A 21,142-nucleotide genomic window follows, 5' to 3' on the forward strand; every position below is an offset into this window, starting at 1 on the left:
ACTTGGGTGATGTAGGCACACTTTAATAAAGTACAGAGAAATAATGCCCCTTTGTCTCTGTCACGCACTACAAAATGCAATAACAAGGGAGAATCGACTGAAAATTTATTTTGAAATCAAGTGTGAACTAGAACATCTCGTCTGACTTCTGTGGAGTTACATGCCCATTCAAGACTGGAAAGTGCACATTAATGTTCTTTGTTTGGAATACCAACTGGCCACCAAGATTTAATTAAGCAAAGGAAAAATAAGAATGTATCTTTTGTTATTACAGACACATTTATCAGGACCAATGCATATGTATTATACTGTGCTAACAGCTAGACAGGTTGGAAGCTAATGGTTAGGAAGTTGACACATTCAGTAAAGGTTCTCAGAACTACCTCTAACAAGCAAAAATCATACAGGAGTTAGAACTTTTGCAGACAGAAAAAACGGATTAAGATAAATACATCGTTCTTACTCTGCTCACATCAGTACTATCTGTAAGACTGTGTAGTACAAAAGCAAACTGGCACCAATAAAACTGCTATGATTTCAAGCCAGCCAATCAGAGAGGATGAGATGTCAGGTCATACTAACTACTCATCAGAAAACAGGGGAGCACTTATACTGTAGTATCCAGCGTTTCTGAAGCAGACTGGTATGGTTTAATTCAGCCTTAAGATTAGATTTTGTTTCATTACTATTGTAAAGTAAAAAAAAAATCTACCAAAAGAGATGATAAAACTCCAGCTGTTTACAGCTGACAAGAAAAACTGCCAGACAATGCCTGTACTCCTACTCAATGACCAAACTGTGGAACACTCTACCCTTAGACATCAAAACTGCCTCCAATCATTAAAAAATGTAAATCCTTCTTAGTTCACATTAACTGTCCTTGTTCTAAATAAAGCTGACTGACATCCCATTACTCTATCCTAGAGCTACTACTACACTGCCTACTTACCACCTGGTCCTTTTATTCCTTTGCCCTTATCTAATAAACAACTACCTCCTTAGCTCTCTTCATCCTCCCTCTCCCTTCGTAGATCCCCCAATACTAACATCTTAACTTCTCTACCTCCCTCTTCTCTATCATCCTTTACCTACCTTATCATTTTACCCTTTCTCAAAATCCCCTATCTGTTGTCTTCTGATATCTATATCTATAATATATGTAACGCTACCATCCCCCCTTACTGAACATTCCTTCCACAATCTTCCTAAGTATAAGGTTATTTTCATAAATGTCATTTTATAAGCTGTCTGCAAAACATCATGCATGCTTTTGTTCTGACATACTTTTTCCTGCATAACTGTATGTATATATTTTTTTGACTCTATGTATAACTTCATGTATGTTTTTGGTAAGTCATAAGTATCATGCAAACTTCATGTAGAGTTCTTTTGATTCCTCCGTGTTTTAACTGTCCTACCTTGTCATAATCTTGTGATATTATTATGTGATAGTTGAACTCTCTTTTTCTGCTACTTTGTATTGCAGCTTTTCTCCCTGGGCCACCGCTGAAAATGAGTTGTTCACCCAGTCGGACTTTCCCAGTAATCAAATGTCAAATAAAATAAAATAAAACAACATTAATAAATAAATACAAAGTGGCCCAGTGGACTATAACCTCCCAAACTGTTCCTTGAAACAGCTACTGCAGTCTAAACATTAAGCAAATATTGATTTTTATAAACCATTTTGTGAGGCAGAGAAATGCTAACTAGGTATTCAAATCAAATGTTACTAGTGGTTATCTCAATTAAACATTTGATATAGTGTAGCAAAAAGTGCTACTTATGATTTGAGCATCCAAGCTACTTGTTTCCTATCTGTCTCCAAAATGACTGCTGGTGATAAAATACTACAAGTCTGAATTAACTCTCTGTCTTCCTCTCTTCTAGATTTACTATTTTGTAGGTTTTTCTAAAGTTACTTACACCAGCAACTTAAACACTATGCTACTGCCATAACAATATGACAGCTGGTAGGTATATATTGCTGCATTCTCCAATCACAAACTGATTTAAAAGATAGCTTCCTTTTTGCTTATCATTTTTATTGTTGTATTTTCCTTCTTATCACCGATATAAATTTGCTGGATTTAACACCAGCATTTCCCCGATGAGGTCTATTACTACCTTCATTGTTGCTATGAGGTTGCTGCCCCCTCCCACTAACAAACTATGCAAGTAAACTACTGTTTTTTTAGGGGGGGGGGGGTTAAAGCAGCAAAGACTATTCACTTCAGTTCTTATGTCTGTGGCCCTAAAATAAGTTGTGAAGTGTTATTACAACTGATTCTGTCATATGTTAGTAAATGGCAACATATGGGTGCTTATGTTGCCCAATTCACTTTATCTTATATATTTATAAACTATGTATGTGAAAAGGTGTTTTTCTCATGAATTCTGTAGTGGTTGGGTTGGGAATACTGAAACTGTAGTTCAAACAATCAATGCAAGAGCTGGTCATGTCTGCCTGAATGCCAAAAGGAACATAAGTGATAAGGAATGTAGAAAAGTATAAATATAAAACTGAATCTTAATCACTTAAGTGCAACTTCAGGTCATCAGGTACATTAAAATTTTACATCCGATCATTTTATTTATTTAATTACAGGTCTCTTTTTCTGCAACACATATTTAAGCATGCTGGACTACATGGCTATTTGTTATGTGGAAATTAAGGCATTCCTATTCATTTAAGCAATTCTTATAGAAGAGTATAAATAAACTCATGCAAAAACATTCTGGTGTGATATAAACAGGTATAATTTTCAAACTCGAGTACCTCAAGAAGTGAAGGTCTTTGACTTTGGACATTTCATTTATTTTTTGATTCATGTGTTGGAAGTAAATTGCATACATATGCACTGAACAACATGATGGCTGGGTAACCAACAGGCTCAGTGGCTGATGTTTCTGTCTCAGAAATACATGTCAATAGTTCAAACCTGAATTTAACTTAACGTTTGTATGGACTTGCATGTTTTCCTGTGCCTGTGTGGATATGTGGATATGGACACATGGCTAATGAGTTAGTATAAAGTGCCTGTCTCTCACTATGTCCATCCATCCATCCATCCATCCATCCATCCATCCATCTATCCATCCATCTATCCATCTATACATAGACAAACAGACACACACACACACACACACACACACACACACACACACACACACACACACACACATATATTCTCTTTTGTTGCTAATTATATATGTATATAATACTATAATTCTATAAATATATTGTCCTGAATCACATCCACAGCAGTTAAACTTCCCATCCTTATCAATATTGCATCTAGTATTTTCACAATTTTTTACAAAACACAGCCACTCCAGAACAGTATTCACTTCTTAGGTTCCACATTATATTTCTGGACACAATTTTCCTGTTAACAGTCTTTATTCACTTATATCATCCAACAGAGTAACATCATCATCATGTTTAGCACACCATTCCAGTATCCCTATCCTTCTTACAGTGTTAATAATACTTTTCACATTTACTGAAAGTAGTCTAAAATTGTTGGTTTTCCTTCTTTTTAAGTTTAGTGGCAATATTTATAAATTTTCATTTGCCTATTTTTACTCTATCCTCAATTGAATGTTTTTCCTGGGTTTATGCACAAATAATCCTTGATCCTTACAATTAGGATTTTTAACTGGCTATAACTTAAAAAAAATATTGGTATCAATCCCTTCTTCTGACCTCTCTTCCTCCATGCACTCTCTTATCCTCATCCCCCCATATTTTTCTTCTTCACCAGTTTCTGTACCTAGTTCACCCTCTCCTCCAGCCTCTTGTCCTTTCTCATGTATGTTTTCTTCCCTTTCCCCTTCTTTTTCATTACTTATGGTTTACTCTTGACAATCCATCCAAAAGTGTCCATTTTTACACAATTTGCATTCAAGGATACACCTTCTTGCTATATGTCCTTTCTTCCCATACTGGTTACTTTGTACCTTGTTACAATCATTACGTGAGAAAAATCCACACAGAAGAAATCTGATTTAAGCTGGCCAGCATATCTTAATGTCCCTCTATAACTAGACATATGATAAAAGACCTAATTTTTGAGCTGTAAAACCCAGAAGAGTTATCAAATTCTCCCACACCTACTGTCTATTACAGTGTCATTTCTGTTCATATTCTTACAGTTTGTATTCTCTTCATGTTAGAAACAGTTTTACTTGCAGTGTGTTGCTGCTCTTCTTTTTGACTGCTGTCACTGCTGCATATGTTTTAGTTACTACATTATCTGCTGCCACAAACCAGACACCTTCTCAATTTGTTGCACCTTTCCTTTTTTACTTTCTGTCACTGCTCCTTAAGTTTTAACTACTGAAGTGTCTGCTGCCACATCACCTGATTCTTGTTGCTACAATCTTCATCACTTCCAAAAAAAGGTATTTGCCATCTCACCCCATGAAACAGCAGAACTGTCACAAGGATCATCCTGCTCAATTATTTTTAACAGAAATCATCTGCAAGTCCTCTTGCCACCAGTTCTGTTATCTGCACCACAGACACATTTACTTCCTTCTCATGGAGACAGCTAAATTCTGTTCATTTGTAACATCCACTACACAGGAATCTTTAATTACATCCTGAAGCTCCATATCGAACATTTTTTTGTCCAAATTATCACTTTCCACCTCCAAACTCTCTGCAGCTTTTTTCTCCTCCTCCATGCTGCTGTAGAAGCCCTCTGGTGCCAGCTAACAGCTCCAAAGAGTAGGGTTTTTTATTGATATATACATTATATATTTATATCTATTTACAAATCTTCATACATTATAAACTTCAATTTAAGCATCCCCCAACTCTTTTATCCACAACCAAAACATTATTTTCTCCAGAATCTTTGTCAAGGTCCATTTTCCATTATATTTGATTTTGTTTAGTCTCTCATTCCATATAGTCCATGAAACAAAATATTACTCTGTCCATTTTCTTCACTTCTTCCTGTTTTTGTGCACCACAATACCAAATTCTATTATGTCCATATTTATTTGCTCAAATTTTAACAAACTTTTCACCCTATAATGTTTACATATTTCTTTCCAGAAATTAACTCTTTCACATTTCAAAAACCCATGTTCAGTAGTCTGAAACTCTCCACATTATTACATAGCTTATCTTGCTTTTTCTTGTATGGCATATTTGCCTTAACCGGTAGTTTTCTAACAATCTCTACAGAAAAAATCATTACATTCTTTAATCTTTTTTATACTTATTATATCTCATCATTATGGCTTTTTTTTCTTATCGTTTGCTAAATCTTTCCATGGATCAATGCAATAAAATGCTTTCAGAATATTTAAGTACCATTCCATACTTTTTTTCACATATATTCTTTTTTATTTTCCATAACACAATTTTGTTTTGGTATCTTTCATTTCTTCATTCACAAGGCTTTTGCTTCTTTTTTAACTTCCATTCCTTCACACATTTCTTTGTATTTATAATACAGTATCATTTCTATCAAGTTTTTTATTCATAATTCCTTTTAATAACTTATGTAAAATTAAAGATGATGCATGTACTGCTGGGTTTATTAAACCCAAGCCTCTTTGCTCTTCTTTTATATATAGAATCCCTCTAGTTATTGGATTTAGTCTAGAGCCCCATATAAAAGAAAATATAATCATCATTAGTTCCTTTAGGAATCATATAGATGTTAGCAATCTAATAATTTTTTCCTATTACCATGGTGTTCAACATGTGCTTTTCTCTATATGAAAATCTGATTTCCAAAAATTAGTCATATCCTTAATTTTCTTGACTGTATTATCCCATTGTTGTTGTTTGTATTCATTCCTTCCAAATATTACTCCTAATATATTTATTTTTCATTGAACTCAATACCTCCTATCATACCTCCAAAACCAAATCCTTTACTTTTCTCTTTATTTATACTTAATTTTTCATTTACTTCTTCCATCCATGCTTTATTTTTTAACAATTAGTACAATATCATCTGCATAATTCTACATTACTGGCAATTATACTTCCTTCATCATTTTGTATCCACTACTGCTTGACACTTCAATTTCCCTCACTACTTCATAACTAATGATTTTAAAATTACACTACTAGCTGGATAGCTCTGCTTTATTGCACATTCTATTTTTATTTCTTCCCCAATCCAGCCATTTACATTTAGTTTCACATAGTTCCTTTCACAAACATATTTTATTACTTGTAATATGCTTTGCTTAAATTATATGCCTGAAAAATTCCCATAATGATTTATATTGCATATTATCATAGGCTTTACTTATATCCACTATCATAACCTTCTCTTCTACATTATTTATGATATCATCAATTATTTACCTTATCCATAATAATGCAACTTCCTTTTCCTTTTGTTCTGAATACATTTTGGTCATATATTCTGTGCATTTTTTGTAACCTTATTACTCTCATATAAATTTTATCATCCGTATTATTCAAAGTTACAGGTCTCTAATTTTTTTATCTCTTTCCTTTTTTAAACATAAATTGTATACCTCCTATACATATCTCTTTTTCTTTAATTCCAGTTTCTAACCATTCAATCATAACTTCTATAAAAATGATTAAAATGATTTTTTGTCACTCCATTTCTTCATACATACCATATTCAGTTCCAGCCAGTCCTGCTGCAGAATTCACATCAATATCTTTTAGAATTTCATTCAATTCTTTCATAGTTATTTTTTGTTCTAAATACTCATTATCTTTATTATTTAATTTTTCACCTTTATAAATTTGTTCTGTGTTTTCTTCTCTTTTAAAAAATAATTCCCATAAATATTCTTTAATTATTTTGTATATTCCTTCTTGCTGTCTTACTTGCTTAGCATTCTTATTCTTTTCATTCTCTTATTATTTTTCTTTCTTTTACTATTTTACACAAATATGGTGCTACCTTCTTCTTTCTTTTCTTGTAAACAATATTTTTGTTTATATAATATGTTAATTTAAATTTGATTTTCATAAAATAAATTTTTCTTCTTTAATAAGTCTTTGAATGTTTCTTGACTTAACTTATATGTCTCTTTTTCTTTTCTTATTTTCTTCCTTATAAATTCTAAAAACACTTTTTTATATTCCTCTTTAAAATTAAGCCACCAAACAGTCCAGTTCTCGTAAAACTCTCTTATATTCATTTTCATAATTCCATAAGTTTTTTTGCTTCTAAGTCTAATTTCTTTTCATTAATTCTCTTTATGCCTTTTCCTATTCTTATATATTTTTCATTTTCCTGTACTTTGACCCATATAGACACATGATCCAAAAATCCAGCATATGTAATTCCTTTTTCTTTAACCTTTAAACTATCAGATATTAAACAATAATCAATTTATGTCCTAATTTCGTTCCTTTTGTAGGCCCAGTGGTTATTCTACCATACACTTAACATTCCACTTCTCATAATTTCTTTAACCATTTTAACATCAAAATTTCTCTTATTTTTTCTTAAATTACAGTAAAAACCACCCACCACTATGTCCATATTTACAAAAACATATTCAAGAATATTTTTAAACATCAGTTCTCTCTCATTTTTGTCACATATGTATATAAAGCTATAATTCTATACACATATTTTTTCCATCTCAAGTCTACTACCATAATTTGACCTAGTTCCACTATGGTTACATCTAATATTTTAATGCTTTCTTGACATAATATACATATGCCCAAGCACATTTCTTTCCCCATGTTCCAAACTACCATACCAGTACAAAGTTTTTCAGTTTGTGTTCTTTCTTCCTCTTCTGGTAATAATCTGATATCTCTCTTCACTAGTCTCCTATTATACTCCCACTCAATCTTTAAGGAGCTCTAATCAACATCTTCTACAAATTTACAAAACTAACAAAAGCGTAGGACAAAACGTATATAGCGACTCTCTAGCCATCCTCTGGAACAGGCTTCCCCTTGACTCTAAGAAGCCTATCCCAGACTCCTACTTTCAAAATCTCTCTTAAACACTACCTTACCCACCTCACTACTTGCCCTTGTAACCTCCCCACTTTAACCTAGTACTCATCTTTGTCTCTTCACACCTCTCTCACCATCCCTTTATTAGCTTACTATTTATCTCTTCTTCTGAAGCCGCCATGGTGCAGCAGTTAGCTTTGTCACCTGACAGCAAGAGGTTCTCCCTTTCGATTCTCAGCTGGAGCATCTTCTGTGTGGAGTCTGCATATCCTCCTAGTGGTCAAGTGATGTTAAAGACATGCAGATAGGTGCATGCATGAATGGGCGTGCCTTCTTTGAAGGTTGAGTGTCGGGCTGGCAACTCGGCACCGTAAAAATCCGCTGCCAATCATTAGCAGACGGGTGTTCCGCTGTGGCGACCCCTAACCAGGAAAAGCCAAAAGACTTTTTATTTATCTCTTCATCCCTCCCTATTTTCCTATCAAACCTCCTCTTCCCCTCACATCTTCCTGCCACCACTTACCTTTTACCTCATGACCTGCTCTTTCCTACCTAACTCTTAACAGTAAGATTTTTTTTAATTATTTCTTCTTTCCTACACTTGTACAGTGTTTTTTTCTGATTTAAAAATATGTATAAATAGTGTGACTCATGTATTCTATAAATTGGCTCTGTTTTAATGTATATATCACATTATTGTGTGGAGCTTTTCTCCCCGGGCCTCCGCTGAAAATGGACATGTATCCAGTCAGACTATCCCGATCAACAAATGTAAAATAAATAATAAATAAAACAATAATATGAGCATCGAGTGCAGCACACCATTGTAATGTACCCATTCTCCTCTTAAGATTTTTCATACTGTTCACACTTCAAGCTAACGTTTTCAGCTTTTTAAGAACAGTTAGTATAATAAAATGTTAACCCCTTTCCTTTATTTTGTCTAAGCATTATATTCTTGAATTTTCCTTTAACTCTTTTTCCTTTCAAAATTTTTTTTGATTCTTACTGTATTTCCAGGCAGCTTCTTCCTCACTTGTCTCCTCTGTTTCCTCTTCCTTGTTCCTTTCTTCAACTTCATGTACAACCTCTTTATCATTCACATATTTTTGCACATTTTCTTGAATAACACATTCTTTTGACTCTTCCTCCTGTATAATTTCATTTTCTTGCATATTCATTTCACATTTTATGCATGAATGGCCAGTATTGCCACATTTCTTTGCACTTTAAATCAGATTTTTGCATTATGCCCTGTTTTACCTCATAAATAACATCGTTTTATCACATTCATTTATTAAATGATCATCTTTTCCACAAAACAAGTCTTTGGTTGACCCCTGTATTTCACAAACCCCCTATTACCATGAACATTAATTATACTATGTACATGCATAACATTAGCATTTTCCATTTTCAGTATTACTCCACATTCCTATCCCCCAGTCCATAGTCCTCTTTTATCATATATTTTTCTAGTATCCATTACTTCTTCACATATAGTTAAATTTTCTTTCAGTTCTTTTGCTTCAACTTCAGTTCTAAACTGGTTCATTATTCTTTTTTTTTTGTATGCAAAACGCTTGCACCACATATTCTGACCATAGATAAATGTTTTTCTTTTGTTCATATACACCCAAAAAATTTCCATGGCCTGCCCAGTTTCAAATATCAAGTCACAAAAAGTCTCTATTACTTAAAATAAATGCATTTACCTCTTTTGCATTGACACCCAGAGGTGCTATGACAGAGTCCCAAAATTCATACCTGTCCAGACGTTCTTCTTTTTTACTACCCACACATTTCTTTGTTGATTCTTTTATTTCTTCTTTCTTTTTTGTTCCTTCTCCAACAGTTTGTGCATAAGTTTTTGTCTCTGAAACTTTTTCTGGCACAGTCTGTTCTTTCTCTTTTTTTCCATGATGTTGCTCCATGAAATTACTACTCTATTTTCTGGCTCACTTTGGTTTACCATTTCTTCCAAATAATCATCCTGCAACCCCCCCCCCCCCGCTTGGAGGACTGTAATTATGCATTTTTCAGAGGTAACTGTCTCTCCTTCAAACAATCTCCTCTGAAAGTTTTCATCTGAATCCATCTCTGTTTCAGCTACAATCTCTTTTTCTTCCAATGTCAGTGTTTTTTTCTGCACTCATATCATCAGAAAAAAAGTTCTGGTAGTGATTCAACCATTTCATCCATATTTTCAGCACTTTTCACGCCATTTTCAGCAGAAGCTGTATCAGCGAAGTTTTCTCAGTGTTCCTCCTGGCTGCCTTCATGCCTGGACAGGAAACAGGAAGTCAGGATGTGTAATACACAAACTTTTCCCCTGACTACCAAGAGTAGGGGAAGTTCCCCATTGCTCTAGCCAAATTTTACCTTGCCAATGTGAATACCCCCTCAGGTCTCCCATGAAAAGAAACCATTGTCCTAGTGGGACTAACCCAATGAAAAAAGTGTAAGCAAATAAGTATTTAAACAGATAAATAAAAATTTTCCTGCTGATATCACTGTGGCTCAACACATAGCACACTCATCTTTGGTTCATAGGGCCTATACAAGCCTAGCCATAACAATTCCCTGGATATTTCTTCCCACAATATTTACTTCCCTGGACCTCTGTCTACCAGGGCAATTGACGTGATCCCCAAGGTGAATTTCCTATCTCCCATCCAATTGTCAAGGTTCCTTTTGAAGAGGGCCAAGGAGGTGCTCTGCTTGACATGTATGGGTAGTCTATTCCAGAGTATGGGGAGTCTCTGGGTCAGGAACCTATCCCTCCAGCATGTTTTGTTCATTCTGATGACAAGGTTTAGATCCCTAGAGTGTGTGGCTCTGAGGGATTGGGAATTCTTTAACTGGAGCATGTCCAACAGCTCAGGGTTTGACATGGCCTTGTATGTTAAGCAGAGATCACCTCTGAGTAGACAATATGCCACAGAGTATAGCTGGAGTTTTTTTTAGATGGTCAGCATAGGGCATCTGCTTTAAGCTTGTGATTCTTTTAGTGAGGTATTTCTGTGGCCTTTCCAGCTGTTGCAGATGTCTTGTGAGATACATACCAAATGGGGCGTTGTACTCTATAATGGGTCTAATGAGAGATGAGTACAGTGGGACAATGACCTCCTTTTTTCTGGATGAAAAGCCCTTAGTGATGAGGTGTGCCACATAGAAGGATTTCCTGACTGTTGTGGTGATGTGGTTATCGAAGGTGAGACCACTGTCCGTGTCCCTAAGTCTCTCATCTCTCATCACACTTTCGGTGTTTAGTGTACTGCCACCTATGTGGTAATTCATGGGTACATGGTTCTTCCCAAAAGGGATAACTATACATTTCTTGGCATTAAGCTTGAGCCCATGGCTCTGGCACCAAACATCTGTTTCTGTAAGGCCCTTTTGTAGAGTATCCACATAATTTGGGGATTCAATAATGGCTCCCAGTTTGCAGTCATCTGCGAACTTTGTTAGCCAGAGTCCCTGTTGGCCTGTACTTCAGAGAAGTAGATGCTAAACAAGAGTGGTCCCAGGACTGAACCCTGAGGTGCTCCAACTTGTGACCTGTCTGGAGCTGGATTTGGAGTTGGCTACTTTTATAGTCTGGGTTCTGTCAGTAATCCAGTTGGTAACCCATCGAGTGACTTAGGGATTTATGCCCAGCTTAGTAAGTTTATCTATGACTCTGGAGTGGAGGATGGTGTCAAAAACCATGGCTAGGTCCAGATAGGCTGTATGGACATCCTTACCCTCGTCCACAGCTCTGGTGACTGATTTGAAGAAGTCAATCAGGTTCAGGAGACAAGATCGGCCCTTCACGAACTCAAACTGGGTGGGGTCCAGTGTTTGAAGGTTGCCAATGTCTTTGTTTATAAGTTGGTGCAGGTAGGTACAGTACTGACACTGCAGTGCAGCATAAGGGGGGTGCTGCACTCCTGAATGCGTCATCCTACAAATGAGACATTAAACTGAGTCCTTATCTGCTTGAGTTGGCGGTAGCTCATGTGGATGTAAAAGATGCTATCGCACCTATTAAAAATAGCAGAGGTCCTTTACTTACATCCTACTTAAATGGCACATTATTTACATATAAATGTACATCTCTGCAAACTGTACATATTTACAAAATTACACAATATCTTCCATAATAAACTCCTTATACATTCTATTTTTTATCTTTACGCATTTTTCTTCCAACTAGACCCACACTCCTTTTTTCCATAACCACCATCTGATTTGTCTTATTATTCATAATATCTACTTCCTGATAAACATAATCTCATTTAATCTCTCATTCCAAATCACCCATACTACATAAAATAACTTTTTGTCCATTCTTATTATATATTATTTATTATATCCATATTTATACTCCTATCTTTTTAACTATCGAAAACATTTCTTCAGATAATTTTTGCCATAAATTCTCCACCTTTTATATTTTAGAAAAACATGTTCTGTGGTTTCTTCTTCACCATAATACAAACATACTCTCTAACTTTTCTTTTTATAAGACATATTTGCTTTCACTGGTAATTTCTTTATTCCCAGTCTCCATATAAAAATCTTGACATTCTACTTTATCACAACACCACTTTTATAGCTTTAATCTTTCCTTCTGGTAAATTTTCCCCTGGGTTTAACACAATAATAGTCTACCATTATATTTTATACCATGTTTTTCAACCTTCTATCTCATCTATCTTTATTTTCCACATTTTTATTTTTTCTTGATATTTTCTATTTCTTCATTAAAACATTCATTCTCTCATTTCTTTTTATCTTCTCACAAAATGTTTCATACTTGTACTTAAACAGTTACTAAAAATGTCTCACTTTTCTCATTTCCTATGTTATGACCAATTAATTCCATAAGTCTTACCATGGTTTTGCATATGAGGCTAGTCAGACTTATGGACCTGTAATTGCCTGGGTCTGTGCAAGGTTCTCCCTTATGCAGGGGGAATGACTGTAGTTGTTCTCCTTTCACTTGGTAAAAAAACTATATGAAGGCAGAGACTGGACATTGCTGTTAGGTAAATCATCCTTCATGCAACATAAGATGCTTCCAGAAATATTGTGAGGACCCATTGATGCAGTATTTTTAGCTTTAGATAGCAGTTTTAGGAGTTGGCATTATGTAATAGCTGCAGGTGAACCAGTTTCAGATGTATCTTGAAGGTCGGATGTAGTGGAGAGTTATCACACGTGGCCACTAATCTTCTATATATAATTACTGAGCTGCACATCTGCAAGCAACCAGCAATGCCACAAATTATGTGGAAGAATCTAAAACTGACTTGTACAGCTCTGAGATGTCACAAATCTAAACTATCGACGAGCAGTCTTATCAAGGAACCATAAGCTGTTTTAGGATTAAATGTAGTAGCTCTGCATCATGTGTATGAGTATATCACAGGATGGGGATAGTTAGTTTAAATAGTTTTAGTTCAACTACATCCTTCAAAGTTTCACAAGTTGTTTAGGTGCCTAGAGCGTGTAGCTTGGAGGGATTGGTATTTCTTTAAGTGGAGCATGTCCAACAGCTCTGGGTCTGACATAGCTTTGTATGTTAGGCAGAGATCGCCTCTGAGTAGGCGATATGTGACAGAGTAAAGCTGGAGTTTTTTGAGACGGTCTGCGTAGGGCATCTATTTGAGGCTGGTAATCCTCTTTGTGAGGTATTTCTGTGGCCTTTCCAGTTGTTGTAGATGTCTTGTGAGATACATAGCAAAAGGGGCACTGTACTCTATAATGGGTCTAATGAGTGATGAGTAGAGGGGAACAATGACCTCTTTTTTTCTGGATGAGAAACCTTTTGTGATGAGGTGTGCCACGTAGAAGGATTTCCTGACTACTGTGGCGATGTGATTATCAAAGGAGAGACTACTGTCCACCTGTGTCCCAAGGTCTCATCACACTTTCGGTGTTAGACTACCGCCTATGTGGTAGTTCATGGGTACAGTTTTTACCAAAAGGGATGACAATACACGTTTTGGCATTGAGCTTGAGGCCATGGCTTTGACACCAGGCATCTGTCTCAGTGAGGCCATTTTGTAGGATGTCCACATCGTTAGGAAGTTTGATTATGGCTCCTAGTTTGCAGTCATCTGCAAACTTTGTTAGTCAAAGAACGTCTGTGTTAGCCTGTACTTCAGAGAAGTTGATGCCAAACAAGAGAGGACCTAGGACTGAACCCAGTGGTACTCCACTTGTCAATGGTCTGAAGCTGGATTTAGAGTCTGCTACTTTCAAAGTGTGGGTTCTGTCAGTGAGCCAATTGGCAACCCATCTTGTGACATAGGAATTTATACCTAGTTTAGTGAGTTTATCTATAATCCCAGAGTGGGGAATGGTGTTGAAAGCCTTGGAGAGATCTAGATAGGCTGTGTGAACCACCTTAACCTCATCTACGTCTTTGGTGACCGCTTGAAAGAAGTCTATCAGGTTTAGGAGATACGCTCTGCCTTTTACAAACCCAAACTGGGTAGGGTCCAGAGTTTGGAGATTACCAATATCATTGTTTATAAGTTCCATGATGATATGTTCCATAGCCTTGCAGACCAGGCTCATCAGGCTAATAGGGCGGTAGTTCCCAGGGTCCGTGGTGGCTGCCCCTTTGTGGAGTGGGATAACCGTTGCTGTGCGCCATTCAGTGGGCACAAAGCCTGAGGTGAGGCTATGATTGAACATGGTACTTAGGTGGGGTGCCAGTTCGTTCTGTAGTTCATGTAGAACGCAGCCTGGGATTTTGTCAGGTCCCATGGATGCTGTGTTCTTGGCTTTGGAGAGTGTGTTTTTTACCTGTGCAGCCGTGATTACAGGAATTTGTATTCTTCTGGTATAGAGATGGGCCCTTTAGGGGATGAGAGAGGGGTCCCTCATTTGTCTTCCCAAAGATCCCACTATGGCACTCTTGCAACTATTAAATGTATTCTACTGTACATATTAAAGCTGAGAATGAGACTGGCACCAAGAAGAAATATTTTTTTCATAGAAAAATAATGTCACGTTTTTGCATGCATACTGACATACGCCTCTCAACTATCAGATATTTAAAGATTGTCTAGATTTTCTGCAAAGTAGATCTAACTCTAACCTCTCCAACTTCAAACTACAATTAAAATTCTACCTAAATAAGCCTTGGCTATGCTCCTGCACTATCCTGGGCTGAACTTGCCCCTCCCGCCTTCCACCATCAGCATATTTCTTACTAATTCTTTCTCTCCAAGCAGTCATTCTATTTCTTACATAATGGTCAAAATATAATTTTGCCTATGTTATATAATTTAGTGATATCTGTTCCAATGAGTGTACTCAAGTGTGTTTAATGCCATCTCTATGAACTGTAAATTGCAAATACTTTAACTATTGACAACTAATTTTTCATCTTGTTATAGCTGTCTAAATATTTGTACCATGTATGTATAGGTTCACACTGTATGAAGTTTAATGTTTTACTGGTTGATATGTTGTTTTGTATTAGGTACTGTAATAACTTTATCTAACTGTAACCATATTATGTCAATCTGCAGCTTTTCCCGCCGGCATATCCTGAAAATGGAATTATCCCAGTCAGATTTTTCTGGGTAAAAAATGTGAACTAAAAATAAAAATTTCCCTAAATGTTTAGTCTGTTCCTCATAAAACTCATGGTTTTCTGGCAAATCATTGAGAATTGAAGTCAATAAATAATGGCTTACATTTGAGTTCCAGATTTCATATCCTTTAGAAAATGTACACTAATAAAAAGTCTGTTATTCTAGCAATTTTCCAAGCTTATACCAGCAACATGCAAAAATCTGTCCCCAATTTTGGGCCTTAACCCCCCCCCCCCAATTATTTTTGGCTCTCTCCAAATCTCTTGTGCTTAGAAGTTGAGATTTATGAACATACATTAATTCAAAAATAATATGAGAGGTAATCAAATGTCACTTTAGTTTTTAAAATGTGGCTGAACAATAAACCCTCGGATTCCTGGTATCTATAAGCAACATGACAGCACGATCTATGCAAGACTCAAAAATCAATGACTTAAATAAAAATATTTGCTTACATGGCGAAGGATCATCATAAATGGCATCGATGTTATGAAGCAGTTCTTTCCTGGGAGAGGGTTCTCCTTCACTGAAATGCAATTATAAAGCATCATTATTTCATATCACAGACCACATGAACTTTAGAAAATGCACTGTTCTTTTAACTTATTTAATTTTTTAGTATATTTTTGTCTTCCTGCACCTCTACATCAGCTCCCTTCCAGGATCTCTCCTCATTCACTGGGTTGACTGGACCCACCGTAGACTCCCCCAGACTAAACCTTATCAACATCTAGGACCAGTGATGAGACTGAGGGTCTCAGGGCACAGTGTTGTTTCTTTGCACCTTAATATTCTCCATCCTCTGTGCATACCTGTGCTCCATAAGGTGCTCGTACAGTACGGCATGCTTCCATATCATCCCACCTCTGTGGCAACTCAGCCAATCCTCCTGCCTCCTTTAGACAATGCCACCTGCATGACCCCACACTCTGCTGGAAATCTACCATCAAGGATGTGCCTGAGTGCATGTCCTCCCCATCAGGAGGGGTACTTCCATCCTCCTATGTCAGCACCTCAGGTACCCTAACCACTAATCAAACCCTGGCCACCTGGGCTGTCCATGGGGACTTATTCCCCTGGACCATGACATTGGCTCAGAAAAAGCACTGTTCTAGTACCTTCCTCATATCTACAGGAAAGGCAGAAAGGTCATTCACAAAACACTGTGGTATGCATAGGACATCACTTTCAAAAATTATCAGTATTGAGCAGAAATATTTAGTCATGGGGTATGGAATATAAAAACAGGAAACAGTTTACTTTAAAAGAAACATTTTTTGAGAAATGTTAACAAGATGAAGTTGCTATGTATCAACCAGACAACTGACTACAAAGCTAGGAAATGTATCAACCAGACAACTGACTACAAAGCTAGAAAGCATCTTGCTTAACAAAGACCGTTGCTATCAAACACACACCCCATAAAAAAGAACATACAAGGTTACAATTTCATAATTGTTATCTAAAAAATTACAGGAATATAATAACATATCTGGAATTTGAATGCACCATTTAGTGATCAAAAGGACACCTAAAAATGTAATTAGTCTTATTCTGCAGAAATAATGTCACAGAAAATATTCATATCAGTAGTTCAAGACACCGCATTTAAAAAATTAGACGTAGTATTAATGAATAATTCTACTTCTATGTGGGATTAGAAAAATGTATAAAACTGTAGATTATTACAGTCTTAAATATAATTTTATGGAATTTTGTTTGAACTGATAGACATATACTTTATCACTAATGGAAAAGCAAAAACAAGTACTACTTGTAAGCATTTTACAGGTAAGACATATATCAAGAAAACTCAGCAGACAAAAGTCAAGATCCTCTTCAACCTGAAACTCACTTCTGGTTATATCTCAGAGGTGTGGAGAACAGCTGTTGTGGTTCCCTTGGACAACAGTGGTCCCTCTATTGACTCTGGAAATTAAATGTTCATTAGTTGTGCTAGTGTTATTTGCAATATTATGAATGTACTGTACACCATTTAGCACTGCTGAATGACCAGCAGCATACCTCTCAAATTACTTGACTAAGAATACTGGAAAATCCAGATGTTCTTTTCTGGCTGGCACTGTCCACTATTAGTCCCTAGTGTGAGATCCGATCTTTTAGCACTTAGGTGCCATTAAAAAACATTTGTTAAGCACCCCTAAGCACTGTTAAGTTTGGGTCTTGCACTAGGGATGCACCAGAACAGTATCTAGAGTAGGGAGAGACGGGCAATTTCTCCAGGCACAAAGTGTTGGGAGGGTGCATTCAGCCGGGTTTATATTATGTGATCAAAAATTCAGATGTTCGAACACGTAATGATTGACCCCAATAGAGCGAACCGGCAAAATGTCGAACGGCTGGAAAAAAATAACAAAAACACAAACCATTAAGCCCCCCTACACATCCCCCGCTACTTAAATATACCAACTCCGAGACCGCACTACATTGCAGTAAACGGAAATTCCCCTTACGGAGATTTCCGTTTACGTGTTCGACATTCTGCCATTTCGCTCAATTGGGGTCGATCATTACGTGTTCGAACATCTGAATTTTCGATCACGTAATATAGCCCCCATTCAGCCATCCATCATCCTGTTTGCTGTTGAAGAGACACCAGTAGTGGGGGACATGGATGTAACTATAATAACCTGATTGCTACAATGTATTTACTCTGGAAGCACTTAAGTTTACTTTTGCCAGATTTCAGAACATAATTGTGGCACTCCATGCACCAGAAATAAATCCCTAGTAAAGTTTATTGTACTTGATACATAGTGTGATAAAACATATGTCACACTGTAATAAACAGCTCCCTACTATGGAGTGATCATTTTACAGCATCCTCATCTTCAAAGATTCACAAATTACTCCACATTTTTTCCAACAATGCCTTATTGTATAACATACAAACTCAGTGTACAGTAGAACTATCATTTAGGTAATTCACACATCTGTATTTTTCCCCTAAAATTGATCAATCAATTTTTAGCATTAATTTATTAGTTGTACATCTGTTTTTATTACACTGTATGCTAAGCACCATATGTCTTGCAAAGAAGATTATCCTGTTGTTGCTTATTTTTGTTACCTTTCACTTAAATATAGATTCATTATCTGACAGAGTGACTGACTGTGCTGTATTCAATATTTTGTAATAAAATCTGCTGCAGACTAAAGAACATATGTCATCCCCACTACAAACTGTTACTGCATCATCAGAAGGTGCAGCTGGATGACACAGAATAAGGTACTAATGGGGCAGTTGCTCAGCATACAGTAAACAGAATCATCAGTTTATTAAACTTAAATATAGGACCACTGAAGTAAACAAAACAAAAACTACACATTTTAGAATAAGAAAGTCCATTTTACAAGTTGAGGTCATAATTATACCAAAAACAAACAGTAAAAATTGTTTTTTTTTTCACTTGATTTTTAAAGTAGTATGGTTTGTTATCGGTTAGTTTGGTCTGGTGGGACTGTTTACTAGTTGTTCAACCGTTACTTAGAGATAAGACAGTTGGGTAGATTCTGAATCTGTTGCATTTGCATTGACGTCCTTTAATAGAATAGTAGTATTATGAGGAAAGCCATTTGGGAAGACATTATACAGAATACATTTTATGATTTTAACTGAGGATGATAGAGGACTATATATAAACAAAAACAGATATGTATGATTTCTTATAGTGAGGTTAGCTGTAATATAGTTAGAAGCTCTATCATCACTATTGTAAGAATTAGAGAAATTAAAAATATCTAATAAAGAGGTCTTTTTGATAAGAAGCATGAGCCAAATAAAACCACAAACTCCAAAACAGACAGAAAATCATACTGGACCACCGTTTATCGTTTGAGTATCAAATGGTGGTCCAGTACGACTGCATTTTTGTGTTTGATAAGAAGCATGACCCCCGATCTAGTGCGAGATCTACTGTCATAAAGGGGGAAATTATCTTAAAGACATCTTTCAGTAAGTGTACAAATTAGAGGGTTTTCAGTGGAAATCCAGATTTTTAAAATGGCCATGAGTAGAAATCCTGATATCTAACATGGCCCATTTGTTATTAATGCTGCTGATGTTAATGCATGGGAATGTAAACCTTTTTTGTTTGTAATGCTGGTGTTATTACTCAGGAAATGTGATGTAGTGGTTTGCAGTAGTACAGGCAATGCAACTTCAAGCTGCAGTGATTGTGGAGGGTTGCATTGTGTACTGTGCAGATTAGTTGGAAGAGGTGGGCCAGGCTTTGAGTGTATGTCACCTAGTTTAAGAATTTTGTGTCTCAGATAGTAGAATAAATAATGTGTATTTTTTTTATTTTATTTATTTTACATTTGTTAACCGGGAAAGATCCAACTGGACCAGGTCCATTTTCAGTGGATGCCCAGGGAGAAAAGCTCCATGTTTGACAAGAAGAATAACAAGTAAAAATAAACAAAAAATAAGCAAAATACAGTATAACTGTAGGGCAAGTAAATAATAAGCAAAAAATAAATATGACAGAATCTAGCACAATACTTCATACAGGGTTACATGAGAATAGCAGTATCTTACAATATCTGTAGACAAAGTATTCAAGAGAAGGTAGAGACTATATTTTTTATTAATAGATTGTTTACATTTTCTAGTAAGTGAACCGAGAAAGAGGTAAAAGGCCAGTGCGGCTTGATAGAGAGTGAGTGTAAGTGTGGAAGTGCTAATTGTTGTGGAGGAGGAGTGTGGATATAGTTATGCATATATATATATATATATATATATATATATATATCTATAGAGAGAGAGAGAGAAAGGGAAGGTGAAATAGATATAGATTATGTGCACATCTGTATGTACACCCACAAACACACATATACACATCAGTGTGCATTTGTAATTTAGATATATCTAAAACCAAATTAGATCCGAACCAGACCAAGAACAAAATGATGTATCCAAAGGCTCAACAGGAACAAAAAATTCAAAATGACTTAAATAAAACTCTGTTTTAATGAAATGATAAAAAAAATTCCACATCAAGCGCTTTCGCCTGGAGGCATACCAGGCTTTTTTTCATTTCATTAAAACAGAGTTTTATTTAAGTCATTTTGAATTTTTTGTTCCTGTTGAGCCTTTGGATACATCATTTTGTTCTTAGATATATCTAAGTATATATGTATATATAAAGACATAGATACATGTATACATTGCAGAATAAATAAATATATACACTGTTACTAAATCGTGTGTATTTATTTCTGTATGGGTGTATGATAATTGACTGAATCACCTAAATATCGACAGCCTAATTACTGATAAAAAAATAGCTAATGTTCATAATATTGACTATTAAAAATATCAAAACAAAATATCAACAGTTAAAAATATCTAAACACAAATTATCTACAAAATTTAAGTTATACCAGGGAAGGATATATACCCTTTTTCCACTGTTGTGTGACTTCAGAGTTGGTACATTTAACTACAAGAGGATGTGGGTGGGTTCAGAGGGCTTGACCCCTGCAAAAACACTGCTCTTGGATGCAGTTAGGTTTTATCAATATTTTTCATTTAGAGATGTGCTCAGATATCTTTAGATATATTGATCACTGCTGTTGTAGCCTT

At 35.8% G+C, this 21,142-nt stretch overlaps 1 protein-coding gene across 1 annotated transcript in view; it reads right to left on the reverse strand.

The window, feature by feature from the left end:
* The window catches only part of ARSB (arylsulfatase B), a 1,447,444-nt gene that overhangs the window by 378,387 nt on the left and 1,047,915 nt on the right, over window positions 1–21,142 (reverse strand). The window contains exon 6 of the mRNA XM_044063707.1: window positions 15,990–16,060. Coding sequence (XP_043919642.1) covers window positions 15,990–16,060 — 71 coding nt within the window. The remainder of the gene's footprint in view (window positions 1–15,989; window positions 16,061–21,142) is intronic.

This window comes from Protopterus annectens, chromosome 2.part2, assembly GCF_019279795.1.
Source record: "Protopterus annectens isolate FY-2018-M chromosome 2.part2, PAN1.0, whole genome shotgun sequence".
In the NCBI taxonomy this organism is placed as follows: Eukaryota; Metazoa; Chordata; order Ceratodontiformes; family Protopteridae; genus Protopterus; species Protopterus annectens.